The sequence below is a fragment of the Manacus candei genome, unplaced genomic scaffold, assembly GCF_025592945.1.
Source record: "Manacus candei isolate 608988 ecotype Guabito, Panama unplaced genomic scaffold, ASM2559294v1 h1tg000095l, whole genome shotgun sequence".
Lineage (NCBI taxonomy): Eukaryota > Metazoa > Chordata > Aves > Passeriformes > Pipridae > Manacus > Manacus candei.
This window is the reverse complement of record NW_026138143.1, coordinates 3,768,983-3,787,816: the sequence shown is the minus strand read 5'-3', so window position 1 is coordinate 3,787,816 and position 18,834 is coordinate 3,768,983. Positions and strand designations below refer to the sequence as shown.

The following is an 18,834-nucleotide window of genomic DNA, read 5'->3' as shown; positions in this document are numbered from 1 at the left end:
TACACAATGACAACTCTGCTCTGAGAAATGTACGAGTCTGCTGGAAGCCCTTGTCTTACCATGGGGGATGGAGTTGCCAGCACATGGGTTCATTCCTGGCTGCTAACTGGCATTGTTGAAGGAGTCAACAGAACCTTTTTCAAGGCAGGGCAGGGAGGTGGTATACTTTAAATACATGATTAGCATCTCTTTTTAAATCCTATCACATTATTCTTGCCTGCACAATGCTTTAAGCCACTTCTATCATTGAGTATTGTAGAACTTCCTTTTTCTCTGCTCTATTTTCTTCTGCAGTGGTGACCATGCTATGGACAAGGCACTCTGAAGGTGAGAGGGTCAGTTTTTGTAAATACAGCACTTAGTCCACTGCACAAATGGCCTCGGCTTTGGAGTTTCCTCTGCTTGTGGGATTGCCCCACTGGAGGTTTTCCAAACCTTGACCCTATATGTTCTTCCAGGGATGCCAGTGGTGGCATCCACTAACCAAAATTAGTTCAAATTTCAAATTTCAAGCTCGCTTTTGTTTCTCTAGGCATCTTTGGATATCCCACAGGAAATTAAATCAGAAATGTCTGGTAGCCTGCAGCCTGGATTTTGTATTTGGTTCTCTATTTAGTGACAGGAACTAAAAAAATCTTGTTTCACAACCAGTCTATTTTCCACCACTGAGAACAGAATGAAATATTACCACTATTTCTTGAAGGTGCTCAAGGTATTCTATTTCATACTGATATTTAATTTCTTTTGTATCTCAGAATTCACACTATTGATATGATTCCCACTCAACAACCATAAGGATAAATGTTAATGCATTTTTTTCTGATTCACTCATGGGTTTCAGTCCTGCAGAGTTGATATAGGATACTTCAAGTTCTCAGTAGTTCAAAATCCTCTTTTGCCTTGTTTTTTTAGTAATTGCACTATTTGGGATATGTGTTTTGATGAAACTGGGGTGACAGGCCTCTAGACACCAGACTCATCAAATTATAAAGTAATTTACTGAAAAATGCAACCTTTTTTTTATATTCAGTGTCCTCATTCCTGTCTTCCAGTTCTCTTTCTGCAACTCCATCCAGAACATGAGCATTTGCTTTTCTTCTAGAAAAATGGGAAACTTCCCTCAGTAAAGATAAAGCTCATTTTTGTGAGAGATGGTCACAAACACACAGTTGTAAGATCTCGCAGAGTGTAAGATCAATGGGAATTCGGAAAAACAACCCAAATTCAGAAACCAACCATAGAATGGCTTGGGTTGGAAGAGACCTCAAATATCATCTATGGGCAGGGACTCATTTCACTAGACCAGGTTAGTCATAGACCCATCCAGCCTGGCCTTAAATACTATGAGGGATGGGGCATCCACAACTTCTCTGGGCAACCTATGCCAGTGCCTCACTACTCTCACAGTAAAGAATTTCTTCCTCATAGCTAATCTAAATTTCTCCTTTCAGTTTTAAACCATTACCCTTTATCCTCTTACTACATGTCCTTGTAAAAAGTCCCTCTCCATCTTTCCTTTAGGACCCCTTTATGTACTGGAAGATTCTCAAATGTCTCCCTGGAACCTTCTCTTCTCCAGGATGAACAACTTAACACTCTCAATGTGTTTTCATAGGAGAGATGCTTCAGATCTCTGATCATTTTGTGGCCTATTCTGGACTTGGTCCAGCACATTCACATCCTTCTTATATTGGGGCCCCAGAACTGGCTGCTGTATTCCAGATGGGTTCTCACCAGAGTGGAGTAGAGGGAGAGAAAAATCCCAAAATCAACCTCTCCACCCCACCTGAAAGCACCACCTGTGTGTTCTTGGCACCCTCCATGCTTCCTGTAACTCACTGAAAACTGCCATCATGCTTTCCTGCATGAGTTAATTGGTTTATGTAGTTTCTTCCTAATTGCTTTTTGGTTTAATAAAGATTAAGCCTTGCCCAACTTTGAGTCAAGCAAAAATTAGTTTCAGAGATCTAATTGCTGCAAAGCTTGTTGATTCTGTGTATTAGTATCAGGAAAGAAGAATTCAGATTCTGTGTCTGTGACCTTATTTATCAAACAGAACTAGAGAAATGAGATAAAGTAGTATTGTGTGGGGCTATCCCTTGAAATTCAGGCTTCTGAGAAAGGCTGTGAGGCTGAAAACAAAGGGAAGTAAGTTTGACAAAGACAATGAGTGACAGCATGGGCAAGCAGAAAGGAAAGTATCTGGGACCAGGAAAAGTTTATGCTGTCAGAGCCAGATCCTTGACTCACATGTGGTTCTCTGCAGCTGTTTCTGAGTACAATGGTACTTTATAGCCAGCACTCTCAATTTTTTGGAATAAGCTAAAGCAGCAGAAACTTTATTGCCACTACAGGTGTTGGAGGGCAACTAGACCAAACAGTAGGACAAAACTATTTCATGAATCTTCTAATTTATTACTCAACTGGTATGTTCCAGCACAGGAGAAAAATGACAAGTTCCTGAATTTATGTTAATAAATCTCTTTTCCTTGCGCCAAACCCAATAAATAACAGTTTTGTTTCAAAAGGTAAATCATAGCCTGCCTGTGATATACTCCACCAAATTTCTCCACAGAAGTCCATGATATATTACTTCTATTTATATAAAACATAATGTCTACTTTTGAGGCATATTAAATAGGCATGACTAAGGCAACAATATATTACTCTTTCTAATACACAGAGAAGCCAGATAGTTCTTCCATCCTGACAAAACCTGAGAAATCTCTCAGTAAATCTGCAACCAAGTAATTAGAAGATTAGCCCAAGAATCAAAACTCTTCTGCTAACCTTGTTGACTGTTTACTGGCTGAAGTTAGTAAATTCTTCATGATGCATAGGTGGGTGGGATTGGCAAATTAAATGGATTATCCTGCAGGTTTCCTAACCATGAAGTATGATTTTCTCACTGTTTGATACCTGTTATTCATATCTAACAGGGTGGGAGTGAGACAGCAAGAACTGTGATTGCATTTGCAATCACAGAAAAAGTAGTATGTAAAAGTATAACACACGTATTCCCTAATTTACTGTTGTTTATAGCTCAGTTCTTATAGTTAGGTAGCAATAGAGGGTTAATATTAATGAATCATTTAAATAATTAGCAGTTATGACCCTAGGTTGGAAGTAGCTAAAACTGAAAATCTATCCAGTAGCACAAGGCAGCACAGTTTTATGGTTGAGCTCGTATGTGAAACCTTGATTGCTGTTATACTGACCAGAAAACATATCAATTTTGTAAACTGACAGAGGAGGCAGAGGAAGTCATGTAAAAATGAAATGAAAAAGTTAGAGTTCTACTGTGAATTTAGCCCTGCTTAAAGGAACTCTGACACACCGACACATGGGCACCGACAGTGGCACTTCCATAGAGACTCATCCCATCTCTAAACATCCAACAGGCCTTGTTCCTCTTCTCTCAATGGTCAAGGCAAGCTATGTGCTGTCTAAGTAAGAAGCCAACACTAGAGTTGATTGTTCATTTGAACAGACTGATGTGACTCAATTTCCTTTTGCACTCAAATAACAAACTAACTTAAAACCTACTTTACAGGGCTGAGTTGAGTTTTGAGTGTTTTTTTTTTCTTTTAATTTAATTGAAGAACCTGAAGATGAAAGGTTAGCACACTGAGCAAATTCAACATACAAGCTTCAAGAAATGTTTCAAGATGAAAGCGACTCAGAGGTATGAAAACACTGAGAAGTTCAGTTTCTGGCCTCCAGCAGTTTTGGTGCCAGCCAACAGCACTATCCCCAAGGAGACAAGAGAATTATCTATGCAACATCTTTGCTGGGTTCTGGCCTCATTTTACATCCAAAGAGCTCGGACTGGACTCATCAAGGTAAGAGAGTGCTCAAAGATCTCAGTTTCAGAGTCTGATTTGACTCTGTCTGGAGTGCTGGCATTTGTGACCATTTGAGGAATGCAATTTCTTCAAGTCTTCTCTTGATTATTACTTGGTGTGTCAAGTTTTGTGGATCACTCCAAGTCCTGTGCTCAGAGCATAAGGTAGCAGGCATTTCCCTGCTTCACCCAGAGGCTGTGGGTGTGGTTTCATGATCATTCTAACCCAGGGAAACCTGCCGTTCCTGACACCCAGGCTGTTTGCTACCTTCCTGTGCGTTTCTGCAGAAGTGGTGGATTGTTTTGCCATCCAACCACCATCACTACAATGTCAGGCAGCAGCCTGTCACTATGTGGGATTAAGTGATGCTGGAACCACACCTGGTGAGTACCATTAATCATGCAGCTGTTCTCCTTTAGTGCTCTGATGGAACAATTGCACAGTTCTTTTATCACAAGCCCACAAGTATATGGAGCATCCAAAATGGGCATCCCTCCTGTTCTGAATCCTACTCTAGATAAAATGGTAACTGTTCTCTCAAAGCTTTCAGAGTTTATCCAGAGGCTATCTCACAGACCACAGGCTGCTGTTTGTACATTCTTTCTCACCCTCACAGCCCTTCCTGTTTCTCTTACTGACCTTTTTCTTTTTATTTTTAGTCTTTGTATCTCTTTACTTCTATCTCTTTACTTCTCTTTCACATCTTGTTCTTCCTAACACTGTAATTAATACAAAAGGAGCCTCTCAGAGAGAATCATCCTCTCATCCACAGCAGAAGATGATTTCATGATGGCAGGATCAATATTAGTTCAGCCCTGCTGGAATTGGTTTTATGTTATTGCTCACAAAACTATTTGAGTAGTGATGACTCTCATTGAAGTCTACTTTATTTTTTCCCCAATCGTAATTGAAAAATAAACTGGACTAACATTTTTCTGTTTAATTTCTAGTGAAGAAACTGCTTTTTAATGTCTCTAGAAGAGACTTCACTCAAAGCTTTCCTTTTTAGTGAGTTACCTTATACTAATGATATAGTTTGATATAATGACAGCGTTGATGTCGGTGGTTCAGGCATAATTTTCAAGGCCCACTGGCATTTTTATGTTTTTTATTACCAGCAGAAACTCTGAAGTTGCTTTTCATATATGTCTGCAGGTTTTTTTACTTACAGTATTTAAACAGTGAGTAATCTCTGAATTCTAGAAGATCTAATAATATGTTAGAGTGAAATCTTCTGTTAACTGTGCTAAACACTTTGTTATTCCAGCACACTTAGCTTAATTATTAAACATAAAACAAGTTTAGAGGGATACGTGCATGCATAAGGAAAACGTCCTTTGCTTGGCTGTAAGTTTCTTCTCTTGATCAGTGGCACTTCTTACTTGTTAAGCAGCAAAATGCAGTAACTTGTGGTAGTTGTATGGGCTCAATGCCCATCTGAGCTTTGAGACTGACCAAATTGTGGGCAGTGGTCCTGACTACCTCTATGGGTCTGTATGGGTCCAAGCACAACGATGGTCTCTGACAGCTCAGCAGCTTTTCAGCATTTCTCTCTGCGTGATCGAAAGAACATTAGATCTTGAACGTTTGAGATTACTATCACAGTGAAGTAAGAGGAAAGGCTTGTTCCTTCCTGTATGTGGGCTGAGAAAACCCTCAGCCATTCTCGGTCAAACACTAATACCAAAGGCTCTTTTTTCACGCTGGTTACGACATATGCTACGGCTGTGTGAAATGGCAAAGGGTGAAGTCACAAAAATAAGAGATTATAAGGTAAAATTCAACTATTTTATTTCTATAAATGGTGAAAAAAATGTAATCTATTTCTGAGTGATATAAAATGTAGGCATTAAGCCATAACTATGATGTTTGGAACAACAAAAAGATTGTACCTTCTTAAAACCATTTTGAAATATTAGCAATATACATTGGAAAATTAATTTCCTTGTAAAACTTTTGTTATAGCAAAGTTTCTGGGAAAGCAAATTTCTCCTGTGTGTCTCTGGACTATTAGGTGGGTATGAATTTTAAACATTTAAATGCTTCTAAGGTCATACATTTTAAAGGGAAGTAAACAGAAAGATTTATATCATTCTTGGCCTTCTAAAGATGCTTTGCCTGATGCTTCATAAATAAGAAGCTTCTCTGAAAATGTTCTGCAGTTTCAGTCTATTACTTTACAGACGAGTGCAACAGAATTAAGAATTGCCTATTAAAACAAGTTTACTGATTTTGAACTTCAAAGGAATCAGAGAGAGATGCTGCCTTTTTAAGAAATGATTATTCAACTCTTACTTTGTTCTTTCAAAACTCTCTTTAAGATAAGGACAGATTTCATTAGCAAAGGATGTATCTACCTTGCGTGCTCTCCCCATGTACTTGTACAAAAATCTGTATGCAAGCCCAAACAACTGAACAGTCCACATTTTGCCTTAAATCTAAATAAGAATGTAGCTTTTTGTGACTATCTTCAACAAGGGCCAAAAGTATTATATCTCTCAGAAGATCATTCTTAAATTAACTTCTAGCTTTTATCATTTTTTATGGTCGAGTAGCTCAGGTAAAACTCTGTAGCAAAAATATTTGGAGCTGAAGCAAGAAGCAATTGAATTTTCATCTGCAGATCTTTATTTTCAATTTGCTCTATGTATCTAGAAACAGTTACGACCATAAGGATGTTCAGCACCCAAACACCAATCTGCTAAAAAGATGGCTCAGGTTTTGTCATAGAGCATGTACACATGATAGGTACAACCTCTTCATATTTCAGTATTTTCCCATCTTCCATTTTAGCTTTATAACATGAGTGCAGATTAAACTTGCACAATTTACACACAGACAGTGTCTTGGCTTGTTAAAGTGGTTGAATCTAGAGGCAAATAACTGAAAAAAAATCCTAGAATGCAGTTTAGTAAATTAAAATCTCATTCATAATTATGTAAAATGTGTTTTTAACAGTGAGGCATGGGTTATTGCTGTCATATGCAGTATGACAACAGTTATAAGGTTGTATACTACATGGTATGACATAATTTCAAATACAATTCAGTACAGTATCTCTTCATGAAACTGTGACATTCCATAGTTAGCGACAAAGGAAGTAACAAAGAAAATGTGTCACTTCTATTTTTCATTTTCAGTAACCTTCAAAAGACGAGTTTAGGAGAATGCCTAACAGCAGCATAACCCAGCAGAATCATTCCTCCAATGACACACTTCTGGACACCTCAGAGAAGCTCTGCACAGTTCTCATAATCCTGTACATAATCAACTTGGCTGGTGGCATCCTTGGGATCATCATGATGTCCCATCAGTTGCTTCAAAGGAGATCACAATCCGTGATGACCATTATCATCATCAACCTCCTGGTGCTGCACACCTTTATGCTACTCAGTATCCCCTTTCGCCTCAGCTATTACATTTTGCAGGAGTGGAAATTCGGGTGGTTTGCCTGCAGGCTGGCGAGTGCCCTCATCTACCTCCACATGTACCTCACGTTTGTGTTTTACATGGCTATCATCATAATCCGCCTCCTCCGGCTCGAGTTTAGGAAGTGCTACACTACAACCTGGGTGGGTGCTGTCTGGCTGGTGGGAGCACTGATCATCACACCTGTTCTTCTTTCGTACTATGGCACCTCTAAGATATATCACCCCTCCAAATGCTTTCAGTTCCACGGGGAGATACAAGAGCCTCACATGGTGATAGCAAACTACTGCTTGATTGGGATTTTGGTGGCAGTTTGTGCTGTGCTCACCATAATCCAGCTGATGGTGATCTGTAGACTGGCTGTGAAATACTGGCCTGACATTAACTCTCATGTGGAATTCAGGGCTCAGGCAAAGAGTTTCTTCTTCATCTTGATAACATTAGTCTGCTTTATGCCTCATCACGTATTCAGAGTATATTATATCCCAAACTACCACCTTGATAAAGACCATAAACTACTCACATATAATGAAATTTTTTTAGCTTTAACAACAATGTGCTGCTTGGACATGTTGTGCTTCATAGCAGGGATAGCCCATTAAACTGTGAACTACCAGGAAATCCAATTGCAGTGTGTCAATACTGGCTTTTGGCAGAAATAAAACTGTGTAGCTTGCACAAGCTACTGGTTTTTATCTTCTCTCTTGAAGGCAAACACAAGTCTTACTCTAGACTTTGTCTGATGTCATGCCCTGAAGCTTCGTTAAGATCTTCCTCAGCTGCCCTTCTCTAGCAATGACAGCAAAAGTATCCATTCCTTTGTATTTTTTCCTCAAAGTGTCTCAGCAACAACAACCTACTGTGAAGGTGTAACAACTTCTTCTGTCAATTATGATACTGAAGGGAAGAGATGGAAGAAATAAATTCCTTTACAGGACATTTATATTAGTGATTTTTAGATAGCAAGGACATTAAATCTATTAAAATGAGAAGTATTCACAGAATTGGTAAGGTTGGAAGGGACCATAGTGAGTCCAACCTCTCTGCTCAAGCAGGGTCATCCAAGAGTACATTGTACAGGATTGCGTCCAGAAGATTCTTGAATATCTCCAGTGACAGAGACTCCACAACCTCTCTGGGCAATCTGTTCCAGTGCTCGGTCATCCACACAATAAAGTTCTTGCTCATATTCAGGTGAAACTTCCTGTGCATCAGTTTCTTCCTGATACCTCTTGTCTATTGCTTGGCACCACCAAAAAGAGCCTGGTTCCATCCTCTTGACACTCTGCCTTCAGATACTTAGAAATGGTGATGAGGGCCCCACTCAGTTGTCTCTTCTTGGGGTTGAAGAGGCCCAACTCTCTCAGCCTTTCTCATAAGAGAGATGCTGAGATGCTCCAGCAGAGGAGTAGAGATACTCATCTTCGTAGCCACTTGCTGGAGGGCTCCTCCACTCCAGGAGCTCCATGTCTCTCTTGTACTGAGGAGCCCAGAACTGGACACAGCACTCCAGATGTGGCCTCACTAGGGCTGAGTAGAGGGGCAGGATCGCCTCTCTTGACCTGCTGGCAGTGCTCTTCCTAATGCACCTGTATTAGGGAGGATTCGAGATACTGAAATCTTGAAACCATGGCATCATTGAAAGCTCAACAAAACTGAAATTTATTACCAAGAGGTGGCCAACAAAGTGAACAAACCAAAAAGGGAGAAAGGAAGAGAGAAATAAGCCCCCAGCATGACCTCCCCAGTTACCCAGCTGTTGCCCATAAAGTTATCTTACCGACCTAGCATGCCTATAATTACCAATAGCAGAAGCTGCATCCTTGGAAAGTCAGTAAGTTCACAAACTGGTAGGCGTCCCTGCCAAAAGGCAACGTTGTCATTGATGTGAAGCTTGCTCTCCTCCAAGAAAGCGCCATCTGCTTTTATACAATTAACTGAGTGACCTCAACCTAGGCTGGCGTGGCCAGCACCGCCCAGCCAGAGGCCCTCAGTCCCACCCCCTTTGTTATGTAAGTGCACCTCTTCTGTGCACACGTGGCTTTCCCTGCGCCCACGTACTGCACTCAGGGGAGTCTTTTCCAAATGAGTCTGGGGGCGTCCTTCATCACTATAGTCTTCAATTTCTCCTTCAAGCAACCTTGGAGAAAAGTTTCCGTTTTATCAGTGCTTGTTTTCTCATAACTTGGCAGGGAAAGAACAAAATTTTCACAGGTGGCTGGGCCGAACACAGACCAAAAGTATCAGTGTAATTAACCCCTGATACAGCACCCCAGGACACTGTTGGCCTTCTTGGCCACAAGGGCATGCTGCTGGTCCATGGACAGCTTTTTGTCCACCAGGACACCGAGCTGCTTTACATCAGGTCAGCCCTCAGCCTGTGCTGGTGCACGGGGTTAGTTTTCCTTAGGTGCAAGACTCTGAATTTGTCTTTGTTGAATTTCAGATGGTTCCTCTCTGCCCATCTCTCCAACCTGTCAAGGTCCCTCTGAAGGGTTGCACAGCACTCTGGCGTATTGGCCACTCCTACAAGCTTTGTGTCATCAGCAAACTTGCTGAGGAGGTGTCTGCCCCTTCATCCAAGTCACTGATGAACAAGTTAAACAATCCTGGGCTCAGTATTGAACCTTGGGTGATGACACTAGTGAGAGGCCTCCAGCTAGTCCCTGTGCCACTGATTATGACCCTCTGGGATCTCCCATTCAGGCAGTTCTTAATCCACTTCACCTAACTTAAATTCTCAATCCACTAATCTAACCCCCACACAGTAATCTAACTTTAAACAGAGTAGTAGCATATCTCGGCATAATCTTTTTTTTCTTAAATTATATGAAGTGTAAATTTAATGAAATTATATGAAAACTTATCACAACTTCACCTTTACTTGCTTCATTCAAAAACCACAAGCAGCTCACTGAGTTATAATAATTATGTATTTAGAGTGAGTGAGAACAGAACAGGCCACAGGATTCAAAACTGCCTTATGTCACCCTTCCATCATGACTGGATTTGTGGCTGTTATCCCTTAAGTCCATTGTAGCCAAAGAAATACAAGTTGCTGTGGTTCCATAACTGGATCTGGAATTTAAATTGAGGAGTCTGGTCCTCTACTGAAGGATCAGACACTGTCTAGGAGAAGGAAATATTTTATCAGCCTTCAGAAACTTTCAGCTGCTTGTTGATTTATTATCAGATGCCATATTTTTTCCACTTACACATGTAACAAAACAGAACCCAAATAAACTTACTGAACAGTGTTTTAATCTGTTCAATGTATATTCATCTGTGTACACAAACTTGTGCTAGAGTATACATTTTCTCCATTAGGCAGATTATATTCTTTGGGAATTACATCCGTTCCGGGAATCTCTGTTTTGTCTTCATGATTTAAAGGTTCTTTTTAATGATTCATTCTTCTGCTCTGCTCAGTGCAGAAGGTCTCTAACCCTTCTGCCAAAGGCCCCATTGTCATTTGCTGCATCCCAGCAGCTTGAGAACAGATTTCTCCCACCCCAGACTCCTAGGAGTCACACAAGGGTATGCTTCTCCTTCACATCCCCATAAGTTGCCATAATTTTTAGTCTGGCAATCTTTGATACTGAAAGTGCTATGACCCCTGGATTCACATAGATTAAATATTGATTTGGGAGGTTTATAAAATACACTTATATAGTAATGCTACTGATATCTCAGATTGATGACATTTCTTTGAATGCAAGAGCTTACATTTATTCTGTTGATCCTGAATAATTGGGTTTGCCTTGACATTTCCATAAAAATCCTTATTGAAAACTCATGATGGTTTCAGGATCCTTTCTGCCTCTTTTAAGAGGTGTGAGCTGTCCAGGGTCCAGCAACAGGTCATCTGAAGTCTTCTGAATATCCTGCCCTTATGGCTTCCTCTAATGTTACCAGGTTCACTCCTGTTCATAAACTAGTTTGATCAGCCCATGATTTTCAAAGGTGGCAGCTAGATGTATGATACAGTACAACAGAGATGAAGTGCAAAGAGGTTTTAAAGTTGGATCTACCAAAGCATTTAGAAAAAGTGGCAGAGCTGTGGATGGTGCAACAAGTACATTGTTTTTCCTTTACCATACTCCTGTGGCTAAATAAAAAATTTGTCCCTTGAAGAAGTGTTCTGTGTCACTGCCTCTTCTCACTGACCAGTGATTCCAAGGTGACTTACCTGGTCAAGATCAATCACCTGACATTGCTTGTCAGTCTGCTGGTAATCTATCAGTCCACCATTATAGTGTGCAAGTTTGGGAGAGAAAAAGAGAAATTACGTGCATGTCCTCAGCCAGTGGTAACAAATCATGGCTTGATGGCTTTGCCCTTGGCTATTGCCTGAAGTTTCTTACCTGTGCCTGGCTGTGTACCTTGTTGAAATAATCCTGACACACTGACTTGACTTCCTGGAATGATGCTGAAGCTGTGTTGCCTGTCACAGCTGTCTGTTAACCAGTGGCTGCTGGCTGGCACTGGACCTGCTCTGCTTGCCTTGCTTGAGTACTACAGAACTGCACTAAGTCTGGCTGGGATGGAATAAACTTGCACAGCATCAAGGCTTTCTCTCTTTCCCACTCTGCCCCACAGTGAATAGGCTGGGGCTAGACAAGTCAGTGGGAGAGAACACAGGGGGGGCAACTTACCTGAAGTGGACATAGGGATATTCTATATCATATGATGTTGTGCTTGGCAATGTAAAGTGAAGTGAGCAGAAGAAGATGGAAGGGGATTGAATTCTTTGATGACTTACTCAGAGACTGACTGGACATCAATCTACTTGTGGGAGATAATAAGTGATTTCTGGCCTGTTATTTGTTTGGGGTTTTTTTCTCTTCCCTTCACCTATTAAACTGTCTGCAGCTCAGCTCCTGAATTTTGATTTTGTTCTTGATGTTCTTTCCCTCATCCTGCTAGGGGTGGAGGGACAGGGGGAGCAGTAGTGTGAGTGCTCAGCTGCTGGCCAGGCCCAGCCCATCAACCACCACTTTCCTTTGCCAGAAGATTGGATGTAGCTGAAATTTGTATCTGTGGTACTTCTTCCTTGCACCCACAGCCACCCAACCTCTATTATTAACCATTGCAACAATTGTATGGAAAGTGAAGTGCAGCTTCAACTTCTTCTTATAGTTAATAAAAATTGCAAGATATTTTACACCAAAGCTTCAGGTAGAACTTCATTCTAGTGCTTGCTGTACCATCCTGATCATCACCACTTCTTCTTCCACCCAATAGTTGCTTTCTTTAACCCTACCCATGAACCACAATCCTCTCTGCTTCTTTGCCTTCACCACTGATTTCTCTTTCCTGCATTTTAATCTAAGCTTCTTTTTCTTTTTTTTTTTTCTTTTTCTTTTTTTTACACTTGACCATTTTCTCTCTGATTCAGTGGCTCAGCCATGTGAGGTCAAACCACTCACTGGTCTCACTATGGTCCTCCTAATTCAGAGGATAATGGATTGAGCATTAATCTCAGTATTGTTACATGTAAGACTCATATTAAAGTGATAAACTCTATTCAGTACCCAGTCCCCCACTGAGATCTGGAAACACTCTAAAAACTGGTTAACATAGAAAATTATCACTCTTCAGAAGGATGGTCTGAGAAATAAATTCCAAAAGGACAATAGTATTAAACTCAGATTGTAGAGCACTGTTCTTGCTATGAATTATGTAATGACATATCCCCTGGAAAACAGTTGAAAATGGTTGGTTTGAATGCCATTAACAGGATCCAAGTAATTCTGGAGATAATGATACACATTAATAATTGCTTTCATGTTAAATGAATATGTAAGATTATAAGCCATTTAGTCATCCCATTCATTTTTAATGTTATCAAACGAACACTGGGAAAATCCCTAGACATCCTGGAGCAAAGAAAATCAAACTACTAAATATATCTTCTGTCATTGTTCTCTGCATGAAGTTCTACATAAACAGAAGGCAAGCAAACCAAAACCAAAATCCTATTTGTATCCCTGACTTCCTAACTTAGTTTCATAAAGGAAAGCTTTAGGTGGAGCAAGAGGATTCTTACTGTCAAAAATGAGTGTGCTCACTGCTGTCACAGCTACAGTGCTATTATAGGTGGCCTGTTTCTATGTAACATGGGCATACCCTTTTCTGCAGTGATGCAGAAGAGGCATACCTTTCTTAATGCATACTTCCTAGAATCTGGAAAATCAATGCTTTAAACGAAATCTCTATTTGCTTCTGTTTCTTGTGCCTGCTTATAGAGAAAGGTCATACTGACAATGCTGTCAGATAGGCAATGCAAGCAAGCAGAAGAACAGATGCATTAGGAGGAAACAAAGGCACACTCCCACTCCCTTTTTTTTTCTTCTCCACTCAAGCAATGACATTCTGAGCACTAACAGATACTGGTGGGGAAAAAGAAAGGATGACCAAGTAATGCTATTTGCTTCAGATGGATCAGGCTGCCCAACCCATACATAGTAGGAAGATCATTACAATTTACAAATCCCCTTTTCCTGTCTGCAATATCTGAAGCTCATTGCCTTTGCAGTTAAGAAGTGTGAACTAAAGAAAGTGACCTGTAAGAGTTCACCAGAAAAGTCAAGTGTGGGGATAGAACACTTGGAGTCTGTATGGGATACAGACAGACCAACTTTGTCTCCATGATCTTCATGCATTCTGCCTAGAATTCAGAGTTAAAGGTGCCATCTGTCTTGTATTTTCACTGTTTGAACCTGAACCTCTTCTATTGACTATCCAGATACCCTGCCATGAAGAGATTGGTCCCCAAGCCTAGGATTCATGTGCATCACGCTGTCCCTGTTCTGAACAGCAATTCTAATAAACTAACACTTTATTTTTCCTGTGGCAGTTCTAAACATAAAAACATACTTCATTCCTGCCTTTTCTCATATACTCTCCAGTTTGGGGTTTTGAGTGCCACCGTGAGCTACAGAGCAGCTATCTGGCATACAGAGCAGAACCACATGTGGCTAAACTTATGAAAGAAATTGAAAATTAGTTTATCTGTAAGCACATGGATGAAAGCATTGCAGAAAAGCTGTGGGAGGGCAGCATTTGTAGCAATGATTGTTATACAGAGAATAAATACCAGACAGAACTGAACCCAGAAAAATCATGAAAAAAATAATGAAAATAAAAAAAAGCTACAAATGACCAGCAAAAAAAACCCCCTACAATTTCTTCATGTCCTTTTTAGTGTATTATTTTCAGCTGTCGATGAGGAGCCACATATTAAATCCATGGTGAGTCAAGACCAGGCATTGTCACTCAAAGGGTGTGACATAAATTGTACAGAGACATCTTGTTCATCAGCTGAGAGTTTTGTGACCAGGCCAACAATCAAAGAGCAAAAGCCATCACTCAGGAGGAAACTGCCGATGAAAGAGCTGCATCACTGAAACTGTGTGGTGTAATGGCAAGTTAATAGCAAAAAATTTAATTTTTGAATGCAATCATGGTGAGTGTTATTGCTTATGGTCATCTACTCCTTGTCATAAACTCAACAGAACAACAGGCAAGACAAGGAGCTGCGGTGAGCTGCTTCAGCTCTCCCTCAGTTTAGTAAGATTTCTTGTGTTGAACAGTTTGAGAATACAAACTCTTTGGAGTTCTAGGAAGGAAAAAGTGTGACATACAAAGTCATGTGCATTGAGCAACTCCATTTCTGAATCTTTAGACTCCACAGCTTCTGCCTGAACTCTTGAGAGGATTTTTTTTTTTATTTACCTAATATGCTCCCAACGAATCTCAGGAACTTCTTTCCAAAAAGTGCACTCAGTGAAATCGACTCCTTGACACCCTGGTCTTTCTTCCTCGTGCTTCTTAGCTGTCTCTCCCTGCTTCAGACCCACTTGGGACTGAGACGGCACCCCTGCTTGGAGGGGCTCTCCCACTACAAGTAGATGTGTATGATCATTTATGGAAAACAACACAGGACCAAAGAGGTACCTGTAGAAACACACAAGCTGGTGAATGTCGCTAGTGAAGCATCGGACTTGCACACAGCAGATGAGGAGAAATTGGCCTCCAGATGAAGCAATTTTCTCTCTGCCAAGGAAAGATATGCTGGGGGTTCTCAGTGCCTTAGTGCTAACAAGAAAGTAGCTGCCTACTTTTAAGTCCTGGCAAGGAAGGAGAGAGATGATGAATGTTTTGAAGGAAAGAAGGCTGCAAGAGACAGACTAGAAGACATTTGACTTGCATGATAATTCTTTCATTAGTGATTTTTCTTGAATACTTGAAAAGGTTGATTTGTACTATCCAAAACATAGTACCATTGCATAAACACAGTATAAATTCTAAAAATCCCTTGAAATAAATTGTGTTAATTTATTAAGAAAGAAAATTTAAAAAAAAATAGAAACACCATGAAAAGGTAGAACCTTTATATGATATTAAACAATAGCATAAAAATACATGCTGCTGTCATTTCATACTCTGCTTGGCAGAAGTATCAAACTCAGTGACATGTCTTACATTAGCATGCCAGTACAGTTTACTCAAAAATGTGATAATTCTTCAGCCATATTTTTAAATTAATCCACTTCCTGTAGCGGATTCTTCCTCTTTCATTTTCATATTCTCTATCTGTGGAAACCCCCTCTAAAATGTTGCAATACGAAAACCAGCAGGTGAAAAGGGTTCCCAGTGGAAAAAAAGGCTGTAAATAAAGGGGAATTTTCACAAGCTTCACATTTTCTTTTCTCCCCGGCATTGTCATAGCACTCTCCTTTCCTAAAGCTTAACCTAAGCAGGTGACTGCGTGTGTATTGTGGAGCCAATGAAGAAACAAATTCAGAGAGATGCTTTTCTGCAATGAGGAACACCACGATGACTCACCTACTTCTCCTAGTGTCTCTCTCACTGTCCTCTGGCTCTGCTGTGAAAGCACAAAATGTCAGGGCAGAGGCCAGTGGCACCTGTCCCATAAACAAGACTGTGCAACATAAATCACCAGGCACTCTCCTGCTTTAGCTCTACTGCTTCCCTCTACAGTTACCCTAAAAACATTCCTATTTGTAAAAAGGCATCTTTCTTAACTGCTAATAATCTTTTCCCCTAACCCATGGAACTCTTCAAAGGAGAAATATATTTTCAGACAAATGGCACTTGAAAACCAACAGTCTTTTTTATCTCAAACTTTCGCCTTCCCTTGAAATTTTACCTTCTAACTCCCTGATAAGAGTAACAGCAGCAGAAATTACTACTGGATTCGTTAAAACTTTCTAAAATTTTAGGCTGATGAACAAAATATCCCTATACAACTTATGTTCCACCTTTTGTGCTACAGCAGATGGTCACAATTTATGAGTTACCGTGGGTGTGGATTAGCCCCAGCTGACACCTAAGTACAACACAGCTCACTCACCCCACTCTGCTCCCCTCCTCAATGGGATGGGGAGGAGAATTAGAAAAAAGGCAAAACTTGCAGAATAAGAGCAGTTTAATAATTAAAATAAAGTATAATAATAGTACTAATGATACTAATGATGATAATAAAATGATAATTGTAATGAAAAGGAGAAAGAGAGAGAGAGAGAGAGAGAGTAATAACACCTAAGAAAAACATGCAATGCACAAATACCCAGCCCATTCCCCAGCAGCCATCAGAGGTCTTCTGCCCAGCTTCCCCCAGTTTATGTACAAACTGAATATGATAGTCTGTGGTATGGAATATCCCTTTGGCCAGTTCAGGTCAGCTGTCCTGGCCATGCTCCTTCCTGGTGTCTTATACACCTCCTCACCAGCAGAGCATGAGACACTGAAAAGTCCTTGGCTGAGAGTTAGCACTGCTCAGCAACAACTGAAACATCAGTGTGTTATCAACATTATTTTTACCCTGAATTCAACACACAGCATGGGACTAGCTATTAAGGAGCAAGTTAACTCTATCCCAGTTGAAACCATGGATTTAGTGTGTGGCTCTTCAGCAATACCTGAATGTATTTGTAAGTAGCACTTACTCCCTTTAAGGAATGAGTGGTTTGGTATCAGATGGCACGTGGTGTATGTCCTTGTTGTCTGTTTTCTTTTCATCTGTTTGGTGAAATACTGGTTTTACGTTTGTAGGTGGAAAAACTAACTTACCAAGCACAATAAAATTCAATGTAATTTTTTCAGGTTTCTAGACTTGAGCTAGTCTGGTAATGATGATCCTAATGCTTGAATTATTTGACTTGTTGCCAGCCAAGTTCTGTCATCAGGAGGCTAGAGATTATAAGGTTTGAGAACCACTGCCTTAAACCAAAGTTATAGTGTGACTACAATCACTTTCCAGAAGATTTGAACAGCTTTAAAGCTTATTTGGGTAACAAAAACTCTTATACAACATGGTGTCCGACTACAGATGTGGCATCTGCAGTTTAAGAAGGTTCCCACCATGCAACCACCTCAACCCGAAAGATTAGTGCTAAGACCCATATCGCATGCATGGAATGGACACAGCCCACTGACTCACAAGACAATTTTTGTGCCAAAGTAGGGGCTTTTTGTTGAAATATCTGAACAGTCTTGATGGTGACTTCCTCTGACAGCACAGTCTGACTTGGGAAATAATCTCACAACAGCAGTATCTCCATGAGAAGCACTAGAGCAAGATTAGAACCACATAGAGGAAGGAACTCTTAGAGGTCTGCAAAATGGAGACTACAACAACAATAAAATCTTGTGTTTTATAAAAGAGAAACAGCTCAATTACAAAACTCAGTCCATTATAAGTCAAAATTAAACAATGCAAGGGAGAATGGAAAAAGAAGAAAATGCTGTAACTCGTAACCATTTGCTTATTTATTATTTAAAATGACAAAGAAGTTTAGAGAGAACAAGAGAGAAATAGGTAAAAAGACAAAGAAACAAAAGAGGCAGCTCAAAAAGATGTCTCTGAAGTAAGGTAACAAAAAGTAACAAAATATGATCGTTCAAAGATAAACAACCATTGCTGTCTGACAAACAGAGGTGGCTGAAAGATGAAATGGTAGGGAGATATTAAAGGCATTTTTAGGAGAGTCTTAATAGACCAAAACCATGGTCTGAAATCACCCCAAATCAGAATATATATACTTAATATATTAAGTATAATGATATCAAATTCTATTAGTTTTGTTCTAGAATTTTTCTCTTACCAGTGTGCACAGAGCTTGAAAAGGAATTCAATTAAAAAGAAATGCTTTTCTCTCATTATCAGACAGAATAAAATCTGTTTAATCAGACCTTGTCTGATCAGAGAGAATAATAATCTAATATGAAAGCAATACATCCTCTTCACCTACTTCTGCAGTGGTGAGCTCCTCATGAAATAGCTCCTGGGAAAAAGCTCTCTGCTCACCTCTATTCCTGCACACCCACACTGCATGAGCCAATGGGATTCTGATCAAAGCATCCTAGTTTTTCTGCCCGTGGGTAACAGGCTGTCAGCCACTGAACAGTCTCCTTGTGCTGATGTTTCCCTGAGCAGCTGCCATTAGAGAAGGCTACAGCTGAAGTGGCATGGAGGCACTTCCACCCCAGCTAGCAGTGTCACTTTGTAATCCAGACATGGAGTGCAGTGATG

The 18,834-nt window shown here is 40.2% G+C and overlaps 1 protein-coding gene across 1 annotated transcript; it reads left to right on the top strand.

Moving 5' to 3' along the window:
• The first annotated feature begins 4,083 nt into the window (after positions 1-4,083).
• LOC127461152 (probable G-protein coupled receptor 141) lies at positions 4,084-7,876 on the top strand. Its single transcript, XM_051768599.1, has 2 exons — positions 4,084-4,228; positions 6,986-7,876. Exon 2 carries the CDS (start codon positions 7,013-7,015, stop codon positions 7,874-7,876), a length of 864 nt encoding a protein of 287 aa, XP_051624559.1. The 5' UTR covers positions 4,084-4,228; positions 6,986-7,012.
• Positions 7,877-18,834: the final 10,958 nt, after the last annotated feature.

Excerpts from the sequence above, each read along its gene's own strand:
- LOC127461152 (XM_051768599.1), top strand. The coding sequence starts at position 7,013 with ATGCCTAACAGCAGCATAACCCAGCAGAATCATTCCTCCAATGACACA.